This window comes from Colletotrichum costaricense, assembly GCF_030867565.1.
Source record: "Colletotrichum costaricense strain IMI 309622 chromosome Unknown Scaffold_7.1, whole genome shotgun sequence".
In the NCBI taxonomy this organism is placed as follows: domain Eukaryota; kingdom Fungi; phylum Ascomycota; class Sordariomycetes; order Glomerellales; family Glomerellaceae; genus Colletotrichum; species Colletotrichum costaricense.
The window spans coordinates 2,649,739-2,672,234 of NW_026848236.1; the positions used below are offsets into that span (position 1 = coordinate 2,649,739).

At 54.5% G+C, this 22,496-nt stretch overlaps 7 protein-coding genes across 7 annotated transcripts; 4 read left to right on the forward strand and 3 right to left on the reverse strand.

Moving 5' to 3' along the window:
• Positions 1–1,775: 1,775 nt before the first annotated feature.
• On the reverse strand, positions 1,776–2,893 carry CCOS01_08018 (uncharacterized protein; the record flags this gene model as incomplete). Its single annotated transcript, XM_060456180.1, has 5 exons — positions 1,776–2,043; positions 2,158–2,185; positions 2,344–2,482; positions 2,535–2,547; positions 2,781–2,893. The coding sequence occupies 5 exons, from the start codon at positions 2,891–2,893 to the stop codon at positions 1,776–1,778; spliced, it is 561 nt and encodes a 186-aa protein (XP_060314072.1).
• A 916-nt stretch (positions 2,894–3,809) lies between these two features.
• Positions 3,810–5,759, forward strand: CCOS01_08019 (uncharacterized protein; the record flags this gene model as incomplete). The annotated part of the gene is made up of 1 exon (XM_060456181.1): positions 3,810–5,759. One exon carries the CDS (start codon positions 3,810–3,812, stop codon positions 5,757–5,759), a length of 1,950 nt encoding a protein of 649 aa, XP_060314073.1.
• Positions 5,760–10,802: 5,043 nt separating this feature from the next.
• CCOS01_08020 (uncharacterized protein) lies at positions 10,803–11,247 on the forward strand (the record flags this gene model as incomplete). The annotated part of the gene is made up of 2 exons (XM_060456182.1): positions 10,803–11,059; positions 11,127–11,247. The coding sequence occupies 2 exons, from the start codon at positions 10,803–10,805 to the stop codon at positions 11,245–11,247; spliced, it is 378 nt and encodes a 125-aa protein (XP_060314074.1).
• Positions 11,248–12,546: 1,299 nt separating this feature from the next.
• CCOS01_08021 (uncharacterized protein) lies at positions 12,547–13,323 on the forward strand (the record flags this gene model as incomplete). The annotated part of the gene is made up of 2 exons (XM_060456183.1): positions 12,547–12,769; positions 12,914–13,323. The coding sequence occupies 2 exons, from the start codon at positions 12,547–12,549 to the stop codon at positions 13,321–13,323; spliced, it is 633 nt and encodes a 210-aa protein (XP_060314075.1).
• A 131-nt stretch (positions 13,324–13,454) lies between these two features.
• On the reverse strand, positions 13,455–14,532 carry CCOS01_08022 (uncharacterized protein; the record flags this gene model as incomplete). The annotated part of the gene is made up of 2 exons (XM_060456184.1): positions 13,455–14,418; positions 14,477–14,532. The coding sequence occupies 2 exons, from the start codon at positions 14,530–14,532 to the stop codon at positions 13,455–13,457; spliced, it is 1,020 nt and encodes a 339-aa protein (XP_060314076.1).
• A 1,607-nt stretch (positions 14,533–16,139) lies between these two features.
• Positions 16,140–16,550, reverse strand: CCOS01_08023 (uncharacterized protein; the record flags this gene model as incomplete). The annotated part of the gene is made up of 1 exon (XM_060456185.1): positions 16,140–16,550. One exon carries the CDS (start codon positions 16,548–16,550, stop codon positions 16,140–16,142), a length of 411 nt encoding a protein of 136 aa, XP_060314077.1.
• Positions 16,551–19,068: 2,518 nt separating this feature from the next.
• Positions 19,069–21,570, forward strand: CCOS01_08024 (5-methyltetrahydropteroyltriglutamate-homocysteine S-methyltransferase; the record flags this gene model as incomplete). The annotated part of the gene is made up of 3 exons (XM_060456186.1): positions 19,069–19,299; positions 19,387–19,488; positions 19,597–21,570. 3 exons carry the CDS (start codon positions 19,069–19,071, stop codon positions 21,568–21,570), a joined length of 2,307 nt encoding a protein of 768 aa, XP_060314078.1.
• Between the last annotated feature and the right edge of the window lie 926 nt (positions 21,571–22,496).

Here is a 22,496-nt window from a genome sequence, read left to right on the forward strand (position 1 = left end):
ACAATAGACTTGGGAGAGAGCCTGTTCCCCAGCCTCTGCTTCTATGCCGGCGCCGTTGTAAGAGTGTGTGCAAGCTGATGTTAGTCTCGGCCAGGATTCATTTGCCTCAGGTATCTGTAATCGTCCGTCGTATTGCAGCTTGGACATTGGTGAAAAAGTCATGGAATGAAAAGTCTTTCCCGAGTAGCTCCCAGCTAACGATTGCCCCTGGCACAAAGGATGGGAGTCAGAGCCGACGGCGAAGAGCGACGGAGTACGGAGGAGAGATCGGGCCCCTTATTCATGATTCAGTCAATGGGTCAAGAGTTGGCGGTAGTTGTTGGCCCTTGGAAAGTTGTAATTAGGTAGCATGGAAGTGAGCAAAGTTGGGAACTCTCGTCTGTTCGTGTTCTGTTCCCCGCTCCTCCCGCACAGCCGCTTTCTGCTCGGTGATCCTGGCATCGCATCTTCATGCACTTTGTGGTGCGGCAGGTCCAGACTCTGGGACTTCAGCTGGCAGATTCCCGTTCATGGATGATGGAGCAAGGAAAGACCGATCGGGGGGAGGAACAGACGAGGAGGTGCCTTCTCCTTCCAGGTGGTGGTGGACCAAGAGGCAAGTACCAACCATAACTGCCAAGAGCACATCAAGCAGGCCCAGCAGATGGGGCCCTAGTGGATCTGACTAGCCAATGAAAATTCAAGTATACCAGGCGAGTATCCACTTTAGCGAGTGAGTTGACCCACTCAACGCGAAAAGACGCGTTTAGCCGCGTCTTGAACGCGTCGCTTCCGCACTTCACAAGTTCACATCTGGTCCGTCGACCATCGGCCATCGGATGTCTGATTTTTTTCTCCCCTTCCTCTCAGCACTCCAAGTCGTGAAAGTTCCCACAGCTCTCGCACGGATCGCACTCAAATCAGTTTCATCCGTCGTCTCTTTTTTCTTGGAACACTCCACGCACTCCTCCCCCCCACCCATGCGCCGCCGCTTCTCTCTCTCTCTCAACTTGGGTTGGACGGACGTCACCGCCCACAATTGTCAATTTGTGATGCCAATGAGTCGCTTCCCGCCCGTCACACTCACCTTGATTTTCACCGGCCAAATCCAACGCTTTACCTCGTGCTCACCTACTATCCGTACGCCGTACTCAAACTCCTAATTACCGGCTCAACCAAGGTTGACAGCCCATCTAAGAATATTACTTCAACAACACGACCAGGCCGTGTGTTCGCTCACTTATCCGACTTTCGTCACGTCTTACACTCTCCTCCGTCATCGTTGCCACATTCGAGCCAACTAGCACTCTTTTGAGGACGCTTTCTCGTTCATTGGCCATCATCCAGTCTTCATCTTCGACCATCCCCAACACTCGTTATCCACTTTGTGGCTTGCTCAACGCTCAATCGCTGCACTTCGAGATTCTGTTCGTCCCAAGAACGACACTCCCGGCAGACATTAATTAAGCCTGCTGGCTGCAGACGCAGAAACCAGCCTCCCTTCTTTCCCTGCCCCGGTCGCAGACGACCAAGCGCAAACCGCCGCACAGGCTGTGGCCAGGAGAACCACCATCCGCAAGTTCGCACCAACAAGCACCGCAGACGCAGGGCAAACGCGCCCTACCCAAGACGAGATAGCGAGCACGAAGCTTCTGCACGCACATCCAGCTTCGGCAGCATCGTCTGGTTTCTTGTCTCACTGCCCCACAAACCGAGCGGCCTGATCGTCTCGACCGTCTCTCTGTGAGTCTCTTTGAGGCTTGCCATTGTCTATCCGGACTCCCAGTCTGCTTTGTTCATTCGACTGTCGTCTCGTCCGTTGCATCAGCCCGTCTACGATTGAGCCCTGCTAGTCGTGGCTTGAGCTTTTCGTTCGCGGCATCTGCTACATCCTCTGCGTCGTCCGACACCCAAGAAAGACCAGTCGTCTCGTTGGTGTTATTGAGTTCTCCGTCACCAAGCATACCTACTACGGTGACCTGCATCGGCTGCTTGTCTTGGCCAACCCAATACCTAGTCCGGCGCGCTTCCCAGACTTCACGCGCGGCGTACCTTGCTTTGCAGCTGGCGAACGAACGAATCGACCAACGGGAGCCCGATGCTATTGCTTTGCTTTGCTTCCATCGCTCCTTTCGGACTCTGCACCCTCGTCGTTCGCTGCTCCATCATTCGCCGTACCTGCACTCCTGTCGTGTCCATCGAATAGCTACACCAAACGAACGACACAGTGTATCTGGAGTACATACGACTACTGCAGTCGCCAAACCCCATTTCATACGCCGCCACCCATTTCACTCAAACTTCAAAGTAGCTTCTTCTCCAGGATTCCTTGCGAAGAAGAGAGATCGAGTTTGGACAACTTACAAGCCACGACTTCAACCGGGCCCAGTCCCAGTGGCAGACGGGGCAGGCGATCCTCAGTCTCCTCCTTCAACAAGGCGCTTCCTACCTTGCGCATCTCACCGCACATTGCATCCTCAGGGTCTCTCGGCGCAAAACGAGACTACGCTCACCCTAGACTCCACTCTGCCACATGCGCTGGCGAGCTTCTGGACCTGTCTCGAGCCGCTACTGGTGTGTCCGTCAGTCACAAACGCTCCACTGTCACTCGCCTTGGACGGCTTGACTAGGTTCCCTTGGGTTTAGCCTAGGTGGGGGATTCTAGCGTGCTCAACCGCTGTGCGACTGCAACCCGTGGACCTTGGACGCCCTCCCCCGGTCACCACGCTCTGCTGCTGCACCGACTGCAACTGCAGGACTGCACGGGGGTTCAAGCGAGCAGTGTGTGAAGTTTGGCTCACCTCAACTTTGGCTTGGTGAGGTACTTTTCGGTGTTCGAGGGCCTGTCGACCTCTTTCACTGCAACCCTCAGGCACGAGCACAGGCTCAGGCGCAGGCACAGGTCTCTTCCCATTCGTACCTATCCTGCCAGGACCAGAGGTGTTCTCTGTTCTCCCGCCCTGTCCCGGCTCCTCGAGCAAGGTTCGCGCCACCCGCTCTTTCTTCTCCACCCCGCCCACCATCGCTGGACCTTGCCATACATACCACACCGGTCCGCCTCAGCCCAAGCCTGTCCGAACTTCCTCCTCCCACCTTTCTCTTCAACCACAGTCGTTCCTTTTCGCAAACACCAGCCGTCCTCCGGTGGTGGGGGTTGCGCGCTTTCGATTTTCCCCCGATAAGCCCATACCTAATCACGAGCCATTCACCAGTAAACAAGACGAAGAATTATTACGTCCGTCTGGCTCGTCGCGACGACCTATTTCCTTGACCCTACCTATCTACAGTATTGCGACGACGATTCCCGGACGTCCAGACGATCCATCCACGAATATCATAACACGAAGCGACACTTGCGACGACATTTACCACGATTACCAAGACAACGTTTTCTTTTTCTCTATTCCATTCGACCAATGTTTTGACGAGAAAGCGGTGTTGAATCGCACGATCCTCGAATCCAGCCGAGGCCGTCGCATACCTGATTGCAATTGACTGAGCGCTCCATACCAGCTACAGGATCTACATTGGTTGAGCAGTACACGACCTAGGTAGTGTGTTGGACATATTTTGTGTTGCACACTAAATATCGCGCCCATTCTGTGCGACAGCCGTTGAGGTCAATCAAAGCCCTTTGAGGCTCAGGGACGTTACCACGCGCTCAAATACCACTTTGTCTCAAATTTGCCACCACAAGAACAATTGGAGGACCACGTCGCCTTTGTTCTCGGAGAGACGTTCACCAAACGGCTTAGAAATCGCGAGGCCTACCTGCCGCCAGCATTTTTCCAAGAGGTCGCGACATTCCTCGCCTCCTTAACTCCGCTAACATGAACCCTCAACATTCCGGAGCGGCGACACTGCCCAAAGGCTTTCGTTTCCATGACCCGGATCAGCAAAACCCCAAAACACCGGAGCCTTCCGCTATGGACGAGGAGCTTCAGCCTCCATCGCCGCCGCGTCCGCGATTGAGACTGAAAAGGCGCGTCGCATCCAACTTGAACGCTCCAACGACGCACTTCCTCGCGTCAGTTGCTGCCGCCGACGTTCCGATTCCCAGCATCGAAGAGCCCGAGTCGGCTGGGCCGGACACGCAAACACGATTTTCCAGCATGACGTACCCGGTTATTCACAATCTCAATGACTTGAACGAGCTCGCCTTACATAAACTTCGCGGAAGGCGTTTTTCTCCACCCAAGACGCCAGCACCTGGCGCCGCTCCCTCACTATCCCCTAGACGGTATCCAAACTGGTCCATCGACTCTGCCTTCAGTAGCGGCGAGTCTACCCCGGAGTGCGAGTCCAGCCGGCCATCTACCGCACGGTCCACGCAAACCAGCGCTTCCCTCTTCAGTCGCTTCTCCCTAGCATCAGAAGACCTGCAGTGCATCAGCCCAGAGACTGACGCGTCGGATCACGTCAAACACTCATTCTTCGACGCAGTTGAAGAACCTACCGAACCCTCATCCAAACCAAAGGCAAAGAGGAGAAAGGCCCCGTGGACGAAGGCAATGAGTGACCACCTCTGGGCTACCTACCTTACTTATTTACAGGACCCCAAGGTCACGCCGTTCCGTACCGCTAAAAGTGGCGTGCCGCCTCACGGGGTTTGTCTTCGCGTTGCGAGGGAAGCGAAGCGAAGCTGGAGAGGCCCCAAGGGGGGAAGAAAGTCTCTCAACCCCAAGAGCGGAAGCAGCACTCCTACTATCGAGACCTGCACCTTTCTCCAGTGGCCGCACACTTGCGCTTCCACCCGAGCTCACTTGAGAGATTTGTGTAAGCTCAAAGCCGCTTCATCATCGGCCCGCACCAGCAAGTTCCTCGCCAACAGCCCGACACCTTTCGGCAGAACGGCGGCGCGTTTCTGGAACCGAAGATCCACACCGGCCCGTTCCCCGTCCGTCTTCTCAGCTCACGATATGTCCATGTCGCTTACTCTGAGCACTTCAGAAGCCATGCAACCACTGGGTCCTCTGGCGCAACTTACCAAGTCGGAACCCGAACCTCCTGCTCAAGAATCAATGACTGAGCCGTTCCCACTATTCCCCATGGAGTTTTCTAAGGTGGATGCTCCTCTCGAAGACCGCCCACGACTGGGGACACCTTTCATGGCCAACAGCTACGGGCCCAGCTCAACTGGTGCGCTGGCTGCTGCTGTCTCTTCAGTACCTCAAAGACAGAACCAAAGTCTTGGCCACAGGCGCACGTTGCAGTCGCCGGCGCGTCTGACCAGAAGTCGATCGAACACGCAAAAGCGAGTTGGACGACCCAGACAAGCATCTCATGAACCGCGCAAGACCAAACGACCTAGTCTCGTTTCCGACCTCTGGACTGAGCCGATGCCTTCTGAGACCCTACCCAAGACACCGGTTAAACCAGAAGTCGAATTTAGTTCCACGGATAGGAACTCACACGACGACCTTTTTGTACCTCGTACAAGTCTCAGTGGGCTCTTCACAGCCCCAATGCAGATACCTGCGTCCAGGCTTCCCAACCTGCCTGATCCCTTTTTGGCTGCGCCAACCGCACCTCCTGCGAGGCTCGGATCACCGTTCCCTGGAACCAAGACTAGCTTTTCTTTCCCGAATCGTTTCACACAGCCAGAAGAGTTTGATCATGACACTATTCGCCCGTTTGCCACGATCCAGCAACAAGCCAGCGGGGATGGTGGCTCTGCTCCTCCTCGTAAGCTGGCTGACCGCTTGGCTTACATTGACGAACGCCTTCGCAACTTTAGACGCCGAGACAGCAATCGCCGCCGGTCTGAATCACCTTTCTAGTGAAACATTTTCTTTGTACATGTTGCTACGCCCGTTACTCTCACGACTTATGAGTCCATGCGAGTTATCTGCTCGATACCCCTGTGGAGATACTCCTGCAAGGACATACCCTTCGACTGGTACATAGACGACAGCACGCTTTGATGATGGCCCCGATATTTCCTTACTTCACTTCTTACGGACACATTTGCTTCACATATCGAGAGGAAGATACCCTTCCTGGCTTGGAGGACTACTTAATGGCCACTTTGCTTGAGATGGTTTGCGATGTGGATGACATCTCCTTTGTCTTTGTTCACAGCTGTCGGTTCTCCGCAGCCCGGCTTCTTATTGACGATGGACATGATGAAACGACATTCGGCAAGGACGTCGGATATTTTATGTACGTATTGACGACCGGGCCTCGTATGGGGTTCCGGGGCGTTGCTTGGGTGAGAAACTCACTTCGAAGATGAGGCATTCAATTGGAACAGAAAAGTAAAAAAAAAAAACTCGGTGAAGAGGAAGACAAAATAGTCGTTTCTAGACAAATGGATGTGAGGCATTACTCTCTTTCCACAGTATTGCGCCTGACGTCAGGTGACGCGAGTTCTTACCGAAGCTGCCTTGCTTTTTGACGTATCTTTGATTGATGATCTCGAATAGCTTCCCATACGACATGGAGACGTTTTCGAAACTGACCCTATGCGGGGGAGGCGGGGGAAATACGAGATGTCTTGTCCCTCACCTCGAGCCAAGACGCCAGAGGAGTGATGGATTGACGCTATGTGAAGTGGGCGACGCCCCTGGAGTGACTGAAAGCAGCCAGACATTTTGACGAACGCAATGTTGGATCCGTAAGAAGTCCATTGCGCTGTTTGGCTGTCTGAAGGACTGGAGGGTGGAGATATTCTTGGCCTCTATACCTTGTGATTTGAAGACAGTAGAGAATGAGTTCAGAAGTAGAGGGAGGAGGGAGACAAGCGATGGACGGAATGGTGTCTGTTGCCTTGCAATTTGATGAGGAGGTTTGTTGGTGAGAGCAGACGAACATCATGACTGGCGGGGTGGAAGGATTTTGGCCAAAGTTTCGAGAATGCCTCTCGGGGCCGAATTATCCAGCCGAGATTCACGTGCCGTTCGTGTCTGGGCGGTACCTGGAGCATGCGTGAGTCGGGGAATGTGCGTTCGGATTGAGGTACGGGATATGGTGCGGGTGCTCGGTGATGAGATGCCGATGTTTCGTTTCAAGGGGGGCTTGATGATACATACTGGGCCGATTTCCGAAGGTATCGTGAGAGGCACTCACTCGATTGGAGGAGATTTGATATTGGGACGCGAACTAGGAGCTGTACATGAAATTTGATATCGGACTCTTGTGAGATTTCGATGGTCGGTTGAGGAATGTGGATTGAGAAACGGTGTGGTTCTACACAAGGAAGAGGATGGTCATTTGCGTTCCTTCAATGTCGGGAATCGACCATGGCAAATCTTGCAAAGGAGAAGGTGCTTGCTTCACTGCGTCTCGGCCGGGTGTCCCGTGCTGGAATTCCCCAATGGTTCATCGTGAGAGCTGCCCGGTCCCCTGCGTGCTTTAGGCATGTCCCGGCGTCCCGATGTCCCGGGTAATGTGAAAGGGAAACGAATGCATTCGGATCTCCGGCGAGCCTTTGTTTTCCTTCGATACTTTTCAACGAGTCTCTCTTACCTTTGGGGGGTTTCGAGGCTATGCCTTGCAGAAAGCCTGCGTTGGTCGCGGAAAATCTGGTGGCAATCATCTCATCGCCTTCGCTTTCGCATTTGGAAAAAGTAGTGTCTTCCCCTCGCTCGTGGAGGAAAGTTGTTGGAATGTCGGTAAACTCTGAAAGGGCCGTTCCTATAGCTCCTCCACGTGTTCGGGCTGGCTGCGTGGCTACCTCCAAAGGCCTCCTCCCCCTTCGTCTCGGTTTATTTCAATAAGGCCCTTGGTTTCATTGCGTACAATCCTGAGCTGGAGGGATTTTGTAGAAACGAGGGAGTGCGCTATGGAAATACTCATGTAATGATACTGCTGCTCACTATTAACATGGCCGCAGTCTGTGGCAGATGAAGAATTTGAACCACTACTTTCAGAGGTCGTAAGTGTACCGAGTGGAAAGGAATACACCACCTGCGCTGACAACGCGGGACCCGAACGATCCGGACTATGCGAGCGCCCCGGCGTCCGAGGCTCGGGTCCCAAATGGTCCTGATGGCCCAAGTACCCTCCGACATTTTGCTACTCCTTTTAAGAGCTCCAAGGTATCTATCTGCAGTGCCCCCCGCGCGCGCGCGGGTCCAAACACGCCTGTTAAACGTCTACAATGGGAAATGGCGTCGGTGATAGGGTTCCTCCCCCTCTCATAGGCTTTTAAGCTTCGAGACCGACAGGTCCGCCAGGCTGGCATTGGCAGCTCCGGGGGAACAAGAAGAAACGCACCGTCTTGGGCGCTAGCTCACACGCACCGGCGACGGACTCGATCCTCGCTCGTGAAATGTGCAAATGAGCGATGGTATGCGTTTCTCAGAGCATGGCTTTCTTTTTTTTGGCCCCAGTTGCTCAAGTTGTGTTTGCTCGATCTGTCCATCTGGTCACTTGGCCGCCATGATCAAGTCAAGGATGTGATTATTACGTGCTGCCTGGTCTTGAGAGATGGTCAGAGAGCGCGCTAGAGCTCTTCCTCTTTCCCCAGACTTTGCATTAGCACATGATGTCGAGATCTGCAGAGCTTTAGTGTCATGGTTTGATGTACCTAGCCAACTAGCCGCACGTGAGACTAACTGAGAGCTGCATGATTTCTACTCTTCTCGCTAAATTCTGACAGGGCAGATCACTGCATTGCTTATTGGATCCCCAAAGATGCTTTCGTCGGGCGGGTTTACATGCCGTCTGTCTCTCTCGATCGGTGCCAGCGTCACAATGTCCCGGCCGCAGCCAAACGGGTCTCTTGCAAGAGACTGCGCCGCTTCTCCAATTCACACTTTCCATGCTCAAGTCCTTTTCTTGACTCCACTCCCCGGATGCCACCGGAGAGGCCCAGCAACGTTGTCCCCAAGTGGTACGCCCGGCTTTGGTGCTGCTGACGGCGGCGGCGTGGACCACGCCAGGAGGCAGAGGATTGGGGAACGGAAGACGGACATATCGGCCGGTGACTAGGTATGCAGTGTGTTCATACCGGTAACAATGGACTTTGTCTCTCTTCCGATCCACTGTTGCTACCTGACGGTCTCCCTGGGTTTGGTTCGAGTCGCGGCTCGGCGCAGCAGTCGGGCGAAGAGAAAGATGTCATTGGCGTTCCGAGACTATGTTCCGTCACGCATCTGTCTGGCCTGTCTGCTACTTGCTCTTCCTTCATCCAATCCAAAGACTTGCATTATCCGAGGCCTACTCCGGAATGGAAGAGTTGCGCTTTAAAACAGGACGTTAGACTGGCGGGGCTGACATTCCGAACCACTCAGGCGCAAACGCTCCCTAGCACTTGCGCATGCGCTGGTTCCATAGAATGCTGGCCGATGAGGTAACCTAGCCTCCAAGATATCCCGTCGTAAACATCGCGGTGTCAAACATTCTTGTACCCAAAATCTCACGACCTGTTGGACACAACACAATTCTTAAGAATACCCGCCTTCAGACAAGGGGCATAATTGGGACATGGGCCGGAAGAGAGACGGGGGGGCTTCAGGTCCAGGGAATACGAAAATAAAATGATCTCCGTGCTATTTTAGCTCGGGATTCCCACAACTCTCTCTGCCTGTCCACTCTGACATGGAATGAAGGAATCCGCCATCCCGCATAAACTACCCTAACTCCAAGGGCTAAAGAAGTGAATAAGAAAGATCGTCCCTACTTTCGTACGCTATGCTCGTATTTACCACTGAGAAATGCCCACCGTCTAGCCCCATAAGGCCAACGAAAAGCTCATTTCCCAATGCCCCAAAAAGGCCTCCCAAAAAAGTTGGGGAAGACCTCTTTCTACGGATGGATACTAGGGCCTTTTCAGCTAGGTAAGGGGACTCTGCGTTTGCAAGCGAACCAGCGTCCGTTCAGATCCAGGCAATTTCGCAGAATAAGGTGAATCCATACGGCACGCGACGTAAGGTCCCAACTTGGGCGGTCCTATCTTCGTCCGGACGGAAAGCCTCTGCGCCGGCGGAGGACGATGGGGGATGAGAGAGGAGAGACGTGAAGGGCCCTGCGGGTCAATGTACGCAGACGGCCGACGGAGACAGGGGACTGGCGCAAGCGCATCTTCTCCGTTCGTCAAAGTGCTTACTGCGTGAGGAGCCGACTGATCTGCGAGACATTGCGATGCGTCTTCTAGTCTTGATAATTCAATTGACGCTGTGAAACTTCCCCCGATAGATTTGTTGTAAATGGTTCATGCATCAACACGTCTGTAGCCCTTGTCGAGTGCTTAAGAGGATGGGCGTACCCAAGATCCCCGACCCCAGGAGGATGGGAAGACGTGTGGGTTCATCCAACCTACAGCTCGGGTCTGTCGCGTGCGCGCAGCCCGGCGCGCGCGTGTAAGTGCGCCGTCCGCGCATGCAAGCCAGAACCCTGCGCTGACAGTCACCCAGTCCCGAGGGAAACACAAAAGGGAAACGAACGTAGGGGCAGGGAGGACGGGTAGGATCCGTCATGACGGTATTGATCCGCCGAAAGCCAAGACTCTCTCCCCAAGAAAAGATATCCCACGAGCTACCCTAATTTGGCACCTTAATTCAAATTCAGGCTCTGCCCTTGTCTGCACGCGTCGAAGCTGGGATTAGGGGCTGATGGGGGGCCCTGGAGCTTTCGCTGCGCAAAAGGAACAAGAAGACGATTTTCTTGGCTCGGAATGGCTCCAGGGCTGAGCCTCTCTCTGCGTCTTCCTAATTCCTGTGTTCCTCTCGTGCTGCTTTCTCCTTCGATCGTCAGTCAGCCTAGCTTTTTGGTCATCCCTTGCCTGATAATGTAGCATTCATCCGGGGGTGATTCAAGGTACCCATAAATGCACCACCGCATCCGTCGACAGATTTATCTCTTCCGGTACGACGACCAATATGTATTCGAGTTCCTGTATCGAATACAAAGTCGTCCAATGTCTGTCAGAGACATTTCATAGTCCCACCGGTGTAAAACCAAAACCAAAACCAAACCAAACACTGGCAGTAATACCACGAACCTTCCACGAACTTGACACAACCCGTGGTCCGAACGAGCCAAAAAACCTTGTCCTAAAGAGGAAATTGAGAACAAGAAACTGGAAACGGCCAGCACCGAGCAAGCTGGGTGTGAATCCGAAGAAACCACTCTATCCGTACAGCTCCAATCCCGGCAGGTAACAATCGCGGGCTAATACCTAGGTAATACCTCTCGATCCAAAGGTCTGCCTTACACCGCACTAAAACAAAAAAGTGTCGTCTGCCTAAAAAGCTGTGCACCCGCGCCTCTCCGTCCCCCGACTCCCCCGGGCACCCCCTTGCTCGCCGGGCCTTAACATTCTGACATTGTACCGCAATAAGGTCAGTCCAATGTCACTTTTTCCCCTTGGCTCTTTGCCCCATGCCCCCTCCCCTCCGTGGCACGAACCGAACCACGCCTCGTTCGTTTCTTTCCTACTTAGGTAAGGGATATCGAACACACATGTTCCGGGAACGGGGGGAATTCACTAGGTATTCAGTAATCCCATCATCATCTGCATCATCGCCCCTTACGTACCTTACAGAAAGAAAATAAGGAAGGAGGGGGGTCATCGGGGGTTAGGAAGGGGGGAAACTGCAAGGGATGCTGATGACGGACGGTGGAACCTGAGCTTGCGCCTGGGAGGTACGGGAACCAATACAGGGGATACACAGCAAAGGAGACAGACATGCGGATACAAGAGATAGAAACACAATCGAAAGCAAAGTCGCTAAAACTCGCTCTACCAGCGTCAGCGCCGTCGCGGGGGAAAGCACCAAAACGCAAACCAAAGAGAAGCCCAAAGCGGCGCCAGACCCGGGTGTCACAAGCCCGCTCGGGAATGGGGGGGGGGGAAGGGGGAAGAGAAACGTATAATACCTCGCTAACTTGGACACTTTAAACACCGTAGAGTCCAGTGTGTACGGAGTACTTCGTACCTCAGAGGTCTGATGACCCGGACAAGCAGAAAAACAAGAGCGAGACCAAGCTTTTTTGCAACCAGAGGGTTCTGAGCAGCACCAAAAAGCTTCCCTTTCTACCTAACCCCTGTACCACACCACCACCACCACCACCACCACCACCAAGAACGCCCGGCTGCCTACATGGTACCTAACCCAGATCAGAGCACAAAAGTCAAAGTCGGGATTGGGTACGTCCAGAGTATAATATCGTGTCAGACCGCACCACCCGTTCCCCTCCTTCCCCTTCCTCCCGTCCTCTTGAACCTGAATCTCGGCTTTATTCTTATCCTTCTCGTCATCCTCTTGAACTGCTCTTGTGCTCCCTTCCATAACACGACATAACGACGACGACGGGTGTGTTTCCACTGGTGCTCGGATAGTGTGTACTCGACTTACATCCCACCTCCACGTATAACCTGGATCCCTTCCTCAGATCACCGCCGATCATCCAACCAACCGACACACTCTCACCTACTCGGTACACCGGCTTAACTTTTTATTACCGGCTCGTCGGAAACAGTCACAGCTTAAAATAGGGAATCGAGAGAAAGAAAAAAGTCCAGCAGAAAGACATCTAGTGTCTTCTTTTTATTTGGAAAAAAGTAATCTAGGATATTCATCCCCCCCTACTGGGTAGTTGAATATGTACATTCAAAAAAATATGGCTCGTCCCAGCATCATCGTCTCCATGCTTGTCCTCTCGCTCTCCGGAACCACGTTCGGCAGAGCGAGCTTCTTCGGCAAACAGCAACAACACGACGCAATGACGGATTGCGCGCGCGTCGATGCCCCGACCTCCTTGACCTGGCTTTTGCAAGATCAACCCTTCGAACAGGAGGATCCGTCCGCCTTTTTCTACGTCAACCAAGATATTGACGCGTCAGGTAGGACTTCTTCTTTTTTTGGTGCTTTTTTGAAATTTCTTGTCTTTTTTGGGTTGGCAACTATGCCTCTCTGGTGTATAGTTTCCCTGACAAAGGAGATTCTGAATGAATGAATGAATGTACTCAAACGGTTCTCTTTTATAGGAAACAAGGCGAACAGAGTCGCACAACTCGTCACCTTTGGCGGCGTCCAGGGACAACAGGAATCGACAGAGTGCCGCCTCCTCTTCACCATGCCCGAGGACTCGGAGAGCTGGGAGCTGATCCAGCGCGAGGGCGCCACCACGATGCGCGTCTTCCGCGTCCCCAGCTACGAAGGGGACGATTCCGTACGACAGAAGCAGAATCTTCTGGGCACCGTCCTGGTCAAGCCTGGAACGCAGTCCATCGACCTCGGCCAGTGCGACGGCAGCGGTAGTTTCGTTTTCGAGCTTGCCGACGCGGGACGCAGTCGCGTCGCTTTCCGCCAGGCATCGAAGCCGAAAGACGGCTTTGGGGTCTTCATGGCTCATGGATGCCCGGTCCCTAGAAGGACCGAGTCCGAGGACTTGTGAAGAGGAAGAGGTGATTTCGAATGACGAGTTGAAGAATTAGAATTTTGGTGTGTGTCTTTGATGAGTTTGGTTTTCCGCCGAACTAGACGGGCACCCTCCACCCGTGGAGGTTGGCGATGTTCACAGTCCCTCTAAAACACCTGCGCGGTGTAAGGCATCCGTTCTCGGCGGAAAGGTGGTTGTGGTATCCGCATGTCGCGACGGGAATGGCCACGGCTTGGTTCTGGGGCGACCTCCATCACCAACGGCACAAGTAGAAAGTTATCCAGCTCCCTGCTGGCCGTGGTGTGAGGACATCTACGCTCGCCGACGGCAGCCCGATGGCTGTGGAACGAACATTGCCGGAAACCGAACTGGCGCTCTTCGTTACGAAGCTTATTAGCCGGGATGCGCAGTTGAGGGTTCTTGATGCGTGTGTCCAGCTTGCTCGACTTCATCTTGCGCAGGTGCGAGGTGAACTCGGTTGCGAAGTCGGGGAAGCGCTCAAACATTTCCTGAAACCTTTCGAGCCCGCCATCGTCCTTCACGATCGACGACGAACCTCCAGCAACGGACCAGGCCACCATCGCTACGGTCCACCTCCGAATTCGCATCGAAGACTCGGCATCGCACTGGCCGTAAACGTATTGGACGAAGCGAGGTGTGACATCCCAGTCGCAGCGGAGGTAGATGTCTTGCAAGGCATCAATCGCAAGGTCTTGCAGGTGATGCAGATCGAGCCGAGCAGCGAAGATGTGAAGGCGAACCAGAGCCCAGTGAAGTCGTTGGCACGGTACGCCAGGGGCATCACTGACGAGAGTGATCATCTCGTCGAGGTGTCTGCGGAAGCCGTCTCTTTGATGCAGCCATACTACGAAGAGCTCGAACATGGAGGCGGATTCGTTGGGAAGGCGGATAGTCGACTTTTGTTGCGGTAACCATACCGGCACTGGTGTCTGGTCCGGCGTCACCTTGACGCCGGCTGGTGTAGCGTCCAGCTGATCCTCGAAGAAAGGGGCAGCGTTGCTGAGCTTCTGCTTGTTGATACGGAACTCCTTCATCTTCTCGCCTCGACCGACGAATACGCGCGCTAGGTTATCATCTTCGTGTGATGATCTGTGAAAGAGAAGATTAGATCAGGTTGAGGGACATTGACGTATTGCAGGAGACGTACATATTAGACGCTGATGGTCTGTGGAAGATGCCCTGTGGTCTAGTCATGGGTGCCATTGTGAAGATAGTGTTCCAGCACTTGGTATAAGAGCCAGCTCTGGATGAGAAAGTAAAGTAGATGAAAGTACTAAAGAATTTGAAGAATCCAGAAAACCCAGAGCACACGAATAATGAAAGGCCGTTGACTTCGTTTGTTACTTTCACTCTCCCAGAGAGCTTGAGAAGAGAAAAGAGAGAGCACACCAGAACTAGTCCTAGATGGATCTGAGGACGCTCTTCATTATCAATTGCTCCAAGTCTGGATGCAACTTTGGCAGGGTAGAGGCGCCGCAGATATGGGGAACTACACGGTCACACACGAGCTTCCCTAACACCATGGCCCCTGTGTCGTCTGCCAAGTGCAGTGTATGAATAAGCTTATACGTGATAATCGATGTTAAGCCAGTTTCAGAAAGGAGGGTATAAGGGTGTGGCTGGCTTGGTGCTCAGCCGGGGCTTTGCTGGGGCTTGTCGGGAGTTGCTGGGACTCTTGCTGCATCCTCAGCTTAACAGAACGCTGATATGGGGCAGCGATTCACGTCAAAGACGAGATGATGCTGCTTGGGATGGTAGGGGTGTTGGTTTCAAACGTCATTGTCAAACGCACTGAGTGCATTGGTGTGGGAGTCGTGCCGCGCGAAGTGCTCCCTCAACTGCCTCAGGCGACAGGGTTGTTGGCTGTGTTCTCGTGGGACACGGCTGTAGCGGAAGCTTGGGGCATCTTAACCGTGGCTGATATAGGACCGGGGTGCCGTGCTTGGATGCAGTTCTTGACGTTCCCGCCGAGCCCTGTCATGAACTGTCTCGTCTGTGCAGGCGATCTCCTGCTCCCACCTGGCTCGGAGTTGCAATCAAAGGTTTGGCGAGATTTTTTTGGTAAGTCAAGGTGCTCGATAATCTCTCAATTTACCCTCAGACAGTGCAACGATGGTGTCTTGATCTCCTATTTTTGGTGGCGTCGTCCTTTTTTTATATGCACGGCAAAAAAAGGCAGTTCAACTGATGTCTTGGGATGAGCGTCTTGTGTCGGATGAAAACATGAGGCGTCTTGAATCGTCTTTTCCTTGTCAGTTGTGGCCAGTAAACAAGCTAGACAAGCCCACAAGAAGGATCATGTTTCGGTGCCACCCACTATCCCAGACTGTCGCGCGGGGAATACTCGCTCTGGCAGGCTCATCGCGATTGCCTAAACCTGTTGAACTTGGCTAGTGATCATGGCTGAAGGCATCGCCAGCCAGCGTCATTGCGGAGGGGGACACTTCAATGCTCTAAAGCACTAGCTCTCGTAGCTGGCATTGACGGCATTCCAAGCCCGAGGAATCAAAAGATGACTGCGCCGCCGCGTTGTTGCATTCCAAGACCCAAGTGTCCGTCTGATGCTGCTTGGATCGTCGAGGCAGTGCAACGCGGGCGGGAAAATCCTGCTGCTCATGGAGGAGAAAGACGGAATGCTAAGGTCCGGGCACCTATATCGCTACCATGGGACGTTTGGTTTCAGTCGTGGAGTTGAGAGTCTGGAAGAGGTTATGGAAAAAGTGAAGGCCCGTATAATACGAGGTGCAGAGTCGGAGACTTGAAACTGGGTCTCGGCCGGATTCGACGCTAGGCGACCCGCGAAAAAGAGTCTAAAAAGTCTCCTTGAGCCCGCTGCCCTTGGTAAGGGGGCCAAGGAGGCTTGCTTGGTCGAGCACAGGGCATATTGTGGCCGGGCCGGGCGGCAGCGTTGGAGGCGGTGCCCATTGAAAAGCCCGGTCATTCTCAACCTGCAATATCGGCGCGTGCTGGCTCCGATGTACGGGTATGGAGAGGTGGGGTTGGCGGTAGGGGTTTGAGAACTCGAGATTCGAGAATGAGACCCCGACCCGTAACAAGAGGAAGAACCGGGAGCCAGGGTTGTTTGCTGGGAAGGTTTTGCGCGGATTTTTCTGCGTGCTCCATGCTTCCAGTCTCCTACTCCAGTGTGCTCCAACCTGCTCCAGTGAAAAGAGTCTACTGTGTAGAGGCAGGCCGTAGACCCCGTTGGCAGTCGGTGCCATTCGTGCCAGTCACCCAGAGGTCCCAGACTGACTGACGGGATCCTGGATCTTTTTTTGCCGCCGATCACGCCATTGCGGACTGCCCCAGAATCGAAAAATGCGTTTATGGCGGCCGTGTGAAGGCCCCACGCCGCTCTGATGTTAGCGGATGAGCAGTGTTGGTGATCACGAAAGAGTCGATGTCGGAAGCTTCAACTGCTTCTACGACTATCAAGCGAGCGACATGACTGTTGGTCCAGACTGGCATAGTCTGTCTTGAATCTTGGTGCATCGAGGGAGGCCATTATAAGAAGCGGTGACGAGTGGCGGCTGATTCACTATTGGCTACCGTTGTCGAGGAAGAAGAAACAATGCGAGAGCTAGAACGGCTTCGAGGCGGTCTCGACGTTTGACCTGCAATTGCCGTCATGGCCTCAGTTGAAGGAGGAAAGGCTCGTCCAATCGAGGGAGACAGTTGACGCGTGAGAGTGAGACATTGATTGACAGAAGCAGACGACCCAGGAATGCAACCTGCATCAGTTTCTCAACAGAGCAAGACAAGGTGACAACTCAGCGCAGCTAGTGAAGCCGCGAGAGTCAAGAAGGGGTCGTCAACAACGGTGAGGTGAGGATGTCCATGGAATCCGAGGCGGAGGTTCCTGAAGCGCGCAGAGCTCAACACGCTTGAGTAAGGTCACCCTAGCACGTCTCCGACAAGCAGCTTCAAGCAAGGGGAAGAAAAAAAAGGTGCGGCGGCTCCAGTAAGGCGGTGGATTGAGCGAATGAAAAGAGAAGCTAGCGACAGAAATGGGACCAGGCAAGCTCGAGTGGATTACTTTCGTACCTGAGGCAAAGCGTCGAGCGCGCACGTGCCGCGGGCAGCATCGAGCACGATAAGCCCAAGGCGTTACTTGTAAGGTAAGAAGATGAGAAAACGTTCTTTCCCTCAGGCTCGAATTCCTATACGTACCTACGAATATTCTCTACTTCTCACGACAGATAGGCAGGCACGCAGGCTGGAGGTGCATTCCCCGACTTCCCACACCGCCCTTCCATATCGAGGCAGGTCCCCTGCGTTCCTGCCGCACTCAAGTAGGATTCAGCCAATAGGGAAACGTCTGCCCCTCCTTCTTGAGTTTCCTTTGCTCGCAGGTTCCCGTCTGTTGTTTTGACTTTGGGTTGCTACCTATTCTCACATTTGCCAAACTCGTCATGCACATGGACAATCTCAAGTTGCCTTTTGCCCTGCCCTAAAGCGCCTACCTTACCTTAGGCAATGTTGGAGTTGTCGTGTCATGCATCAACAGGCACGTACAGCCAGTAGTCTCAGATTCTAGACCATTCGGGCCATTATCCTCAGGCACACCGACGCAGTGGGTGAACAAGCGAGGGAGGCACGGCACGTCAGCTTGCAAAATGGAAGGCAGAAGAAGATGATAATCATTCAACGCAACGCAAAGTGACGGTGACAACTCGGGTCCATCTTACTGTGTACGTTGCCTCTCAGGTGTGGAACTGAGGGGCACTAACAGAGAACAATGGGTGGCTCGTGTGTTTCCGCCGGGAACTCCCAGTTAAAAACGATAGCTACTGATAGCTCACGGTAGGGTAGTGACATTGTTCAATTGTTGTACCCCGCCATCAGCAGCCCAGAAATGTTTCTTGCTTGGGTGGATGCGTCCAAAGACCTTTCCCCAATCGAGTCTCCAGCTTCACGCCACGCCGCATTCTCAGGGCGTGTCAGAGGGCAGTATCTCAAGGGCAATCTGCGACAACCCCTCCTTCCCTTCCAAAACTACCCCACCTTAACGCTAAGGGACCATGGTGGGAAAAGAATTCTCGCCTCATTTTTTTTTCTTTCCTGGGCAAGCACCAGGCATACGCAATGGAGGGGTAGGTAGGAACGACCATGATACCACCATTGACCGTACTAGGAAGAGGAGGGAGGAGCTTAGGAACTTAGGAAGGAAGGAAATCGAGGGAGAGGCATAAGCAGAAAATTCGTAAACCAAGCAGATAGAGACAAAATCACCGGGTCAATGGCTGGTCGTAGGGTATCCGTAGTGTACCTTATGTCTCCGTAAGGTCTCCGTATGGTGGGAAAAGGGAAATGGGAAATCCCAAAGGGAACCAAAGGGAAACAGAAGATCCAAAGCCGACTTCGCTCTCAATTGACTGGACCCGGGACCCGTCACCCCAGCCACTGAGCTTCCATTGCTGTGCTGTTGCTCCCCTCCTCATCTTCCGCCGTACCTTCGCACGCAATTGCCCAATTCACCGACCGACTCGGCCACCTACCTGGTAGAGTTTTTTTTTTTTTCTCACCCTCCTCGCCTGTCCGTCCGACTACTTCTATCAACCCCTCCTCCGCCTTCTTCCCATCCGTTTCACTCTTCCCTTCTTCCTCCTCCCCTCCTCAACCGACCTGTCTTCCAAATTCTTTCTTCCTTACCTTGCTTCTTGTCGGCGAGGTAATTTTACATCACGCACATTTCAGTCACATTTGAATACTTTGCACAGACAAGCAACAGCATTCAAGATGGTTCAGTCATCGGTCCTTGGTTTCCCCCGCATGGGTGTGAACCGTGACCTCAAGAAGGCCAACGAGGCCTACTGGGGCGGCAAGCTCTCCCGCGATGAGCTCCTCGCTGAGGGCAAGAGACTTCGTCTTGCTCACTGGCAGATCCAGAAGGATGCCGGTGTCGACATCATCCCCAGCAACGACTTTGCTCACTACGACCACGTCCTCGACCACATTCAGCTCTTCAACGTACGTGACTCACGTCTCCCCCCTCCCCCCTCCCCCCTCCATCCATGACCAATACCACATAGAATCACAAGCTTACGAAACAAACAGGCTGTCCCTCCCCGTTATGCCGAGACCAAGCTCGAGCCCATTGACGAGTACTTCGCCATGGGCCGTGGCCACCAGAAGGATGGCATCGACGTTCCCTCTCTGGTAAGCCCCGCCCCCGCCCCCGCTCAAACAATTGAGCTGTTGGCAAAAACCGACACAGAAAAAAAATCCAAAAAAGCTTGGACCATGTGCTAATGGGTCCATCAACAGGAAATGGTCAAGTGGTTTGACTCCAACTACCACTACGTTAAGCCTACCCTTCAGGATGGCCAGACCTTCAAGCTCGCTTCCGACCCCAAGCCCGTTCGCGAGTTCAACGAGGCCAAGGCCGCTGGCATCACCACCCGCCCCGTCCTTCTCGGACCCGTCTCCTTCCTCCACCTCGGCAAGCCCGACCGTGGCCAGTCCGTTGACCCCATCTCCCTCCTCGACAAGCTCGTCCCCGTCTACGTCGAGCTCCTGAAGCAGCTCAAGGCTGCCGGTGCCGAGACCGTCCAGATTGACGAGCCTATCCTGGTCTACGACCTTCCCCAGAAGTCCAAGGACGCCTTCAAGCCCGCCTACGAGCAGCTTGTTGGTGCTGGCCTCCCCAACCTTGTCCTGGCCACCTACTTCGGTGACATCGTCCACAACTTCGATGTTCTCCCCGCCATCAGCAATGTCTACGGCCTCCACGTCGACCTTGTCCGCAACCCCGAGCAGCTCGGCCCCGTCCTCGAGAAGCTCGGCCCCAAGCAGATCTTCTCTGCCGGTGTCGTCGACGGCCGTAACATCTGGAAGACCAACTTCCAGCGTGCCATTGACACCGTCAAGCAGGCCATCGCCAAGGTTGGCGAGGACCGTGTCATCGTCTCCACCTCCAGCTCCCTCCTCCACACCCCCCACACTCTCGCCTCCGAGAAGAAGCTCCCCGAGGAGGTCTACCGCTGGTTCTCCTTCGCCTCCGAGAAGGCCTCTGAGGTTGCCACCATTGCCAAGGCCATCACCGATGCTGCCTCTGTCCAGGCCAAGCTCGATGAGAACGCCAAGGACATCCAGTCCCGCGCCACCTCTGCCCGCACCAACGACCCCAACGTCAAGAAGCGCCAGTCTGAGGTCACTCAGGCCATGCACAACCGCAAGTCTGAGTTCCCTACCCGTATTGAGGCTCAGCGCAAGCACCTGAAGCTTCCCCTCTTCCCCACCACCACCATCGGCTCCTTCCCCCAGACCAAGGAGATCCGTATCCAGCGCAACAAGTTCACCAAGGGCGAGATCACTGCCCAGGAGTACGAGAAGTTCATCGAGAAGGAGATTGAGGAGACCATCAAGATCCAGAACGAGCTTGACCTGGACGTCCTCGTCCACGGTGAGCCCGAGCGTAACGACATGGTTCAGTACTTTGGTGAGCGCATGGACGGTTACGTCTTCACCACCCACGCCTGGGTCCAGTCTTACGGCTCTCGCTGCGTCCGTCCCCCCATCGTTGTTGGTGATATCTCTCGCCGCAACAACGAGCCCATGACCGTCAAGGAGTCCAAGTACGCCGCTGCCAACTCTGCTCGCCCCATGAAGGGCATGCTTACTGGCCCCATCACCTGCTTGCGCTGGTCTTTCCCCCGTGACGACGTTCACCAGTCCGTCCAGGCCCAGCAGCTTGCTCTGGCCCTCCGTGACGAGGTCGTCGACCTTGAGGCCGCTGGCATCTACGTCATCCAGGTCGATGAGCCCGCCCTCCGTGAGGGTCTCCCCCTCCGCACCGGCTCCGAGCGTGAGGCTTACCTCAAGTGGGCCGTCGACTCCTTCAAGCTGTCGACCGCCGGTGTTGAGGACTCCACCCAGATCCACTCCCACTTCTGCTACTCCGAGTTCCAGGACTTCTTCCACGCCATTGCCGCGCTGGATGCCGATGTCCTGTCCATCGAGAACAGCAAGTCTGACGCCAAGCTCCTCCGTGTCTTCGAGGACAAGGCCTACCCCCGCCACATTGGACCTGGTGTCTACGACATCCACTCCCCCCGTGTTCCCTCAGAGGAGGAGATCAAGGCCCGCATCGAGGAGATGCTTAACAACGGTCTTCGCCCTGAGCAGCTCTGGATTAACCCCGACTGCGGTCTGAAGACCCGCCAGTGGGCTGAGACCAAGGCCGCCCTGGTCAACATGGTCAACGCTGCCAAGTACTTCCGCCAGAAGTACTCCAACTAAGTTTGGGCAGTTGATGCGGTGTACATGAGTGTGATTTAGGTGTTGGGTGGGATCGATAAGTCTTTTCAACAGACAATGACGTGGCAATACCCGCGGGGATGACCGGAAAAACAGGGGAAGGTTACGGGCAAATTCAACATAGGCGTTCTTTTTTCAACACATCTCCACGGCGTTTTGCAAGCGGGTTTGGGACTCAGGGAAAAGTAAGGAATTCAACAGATACCGCTTTCAGGGATGGGTCCTGAACGGATATAGACTCAAAGAGCCCCTTAACGGGCCATGGTCTAATGTAGTATGTTCATGAATACATGAAATTGCAAGGTTAAAACACTTGGTCTCGTCGCACTCTCGTATTTGGTGATTGTGTAAGACAGCAGAAGGAATGTGGTACAATTGAAGCCATTCCGACGGATGAACACTGTGCTACCGAGTTTGGGGTCGTTGACCGGTTGGTGGGTGACATGAGCAAGGGACGTCGGTTTTACCTACAGGCATAAGCATTCGGATGCGACCCTGGGGTGCCGTACTCGGTCGCATGTCCTAGTCAATAGTGACACTTTGCAAAGTTGAAACCCCCGCTGCCGGGTGAGCTAGTCTTTGCAGAAGGCTTCGAGAAAGAAACGGCGCTTCATTAACCAGAAACTCGGTTCGCAACTTGGCGAGGACCGGTAAAGGGGGAGGAATAGAGGGGTAGGTAGGTTGGACCATTGGGGTGGTATTGGACGGCTGCCGATTCGGTGCCACGGAGAGGAAGGCGGGGGGGGGGGGGGGGGGGGGGGGGGGGGGGGGGGGGGGGGGTGGGGGGGGGGGGGGGGGGGGGGGGGGGGGGGGGGGGGGGGGGGGGGGGGGGGGGGGGGGGGGGGGGGGGGGGGGGGGGGGGGGGGGGGGGGGGGGGGGGGGGGGGGGGGGGGGGGGGGGGGGGGGGG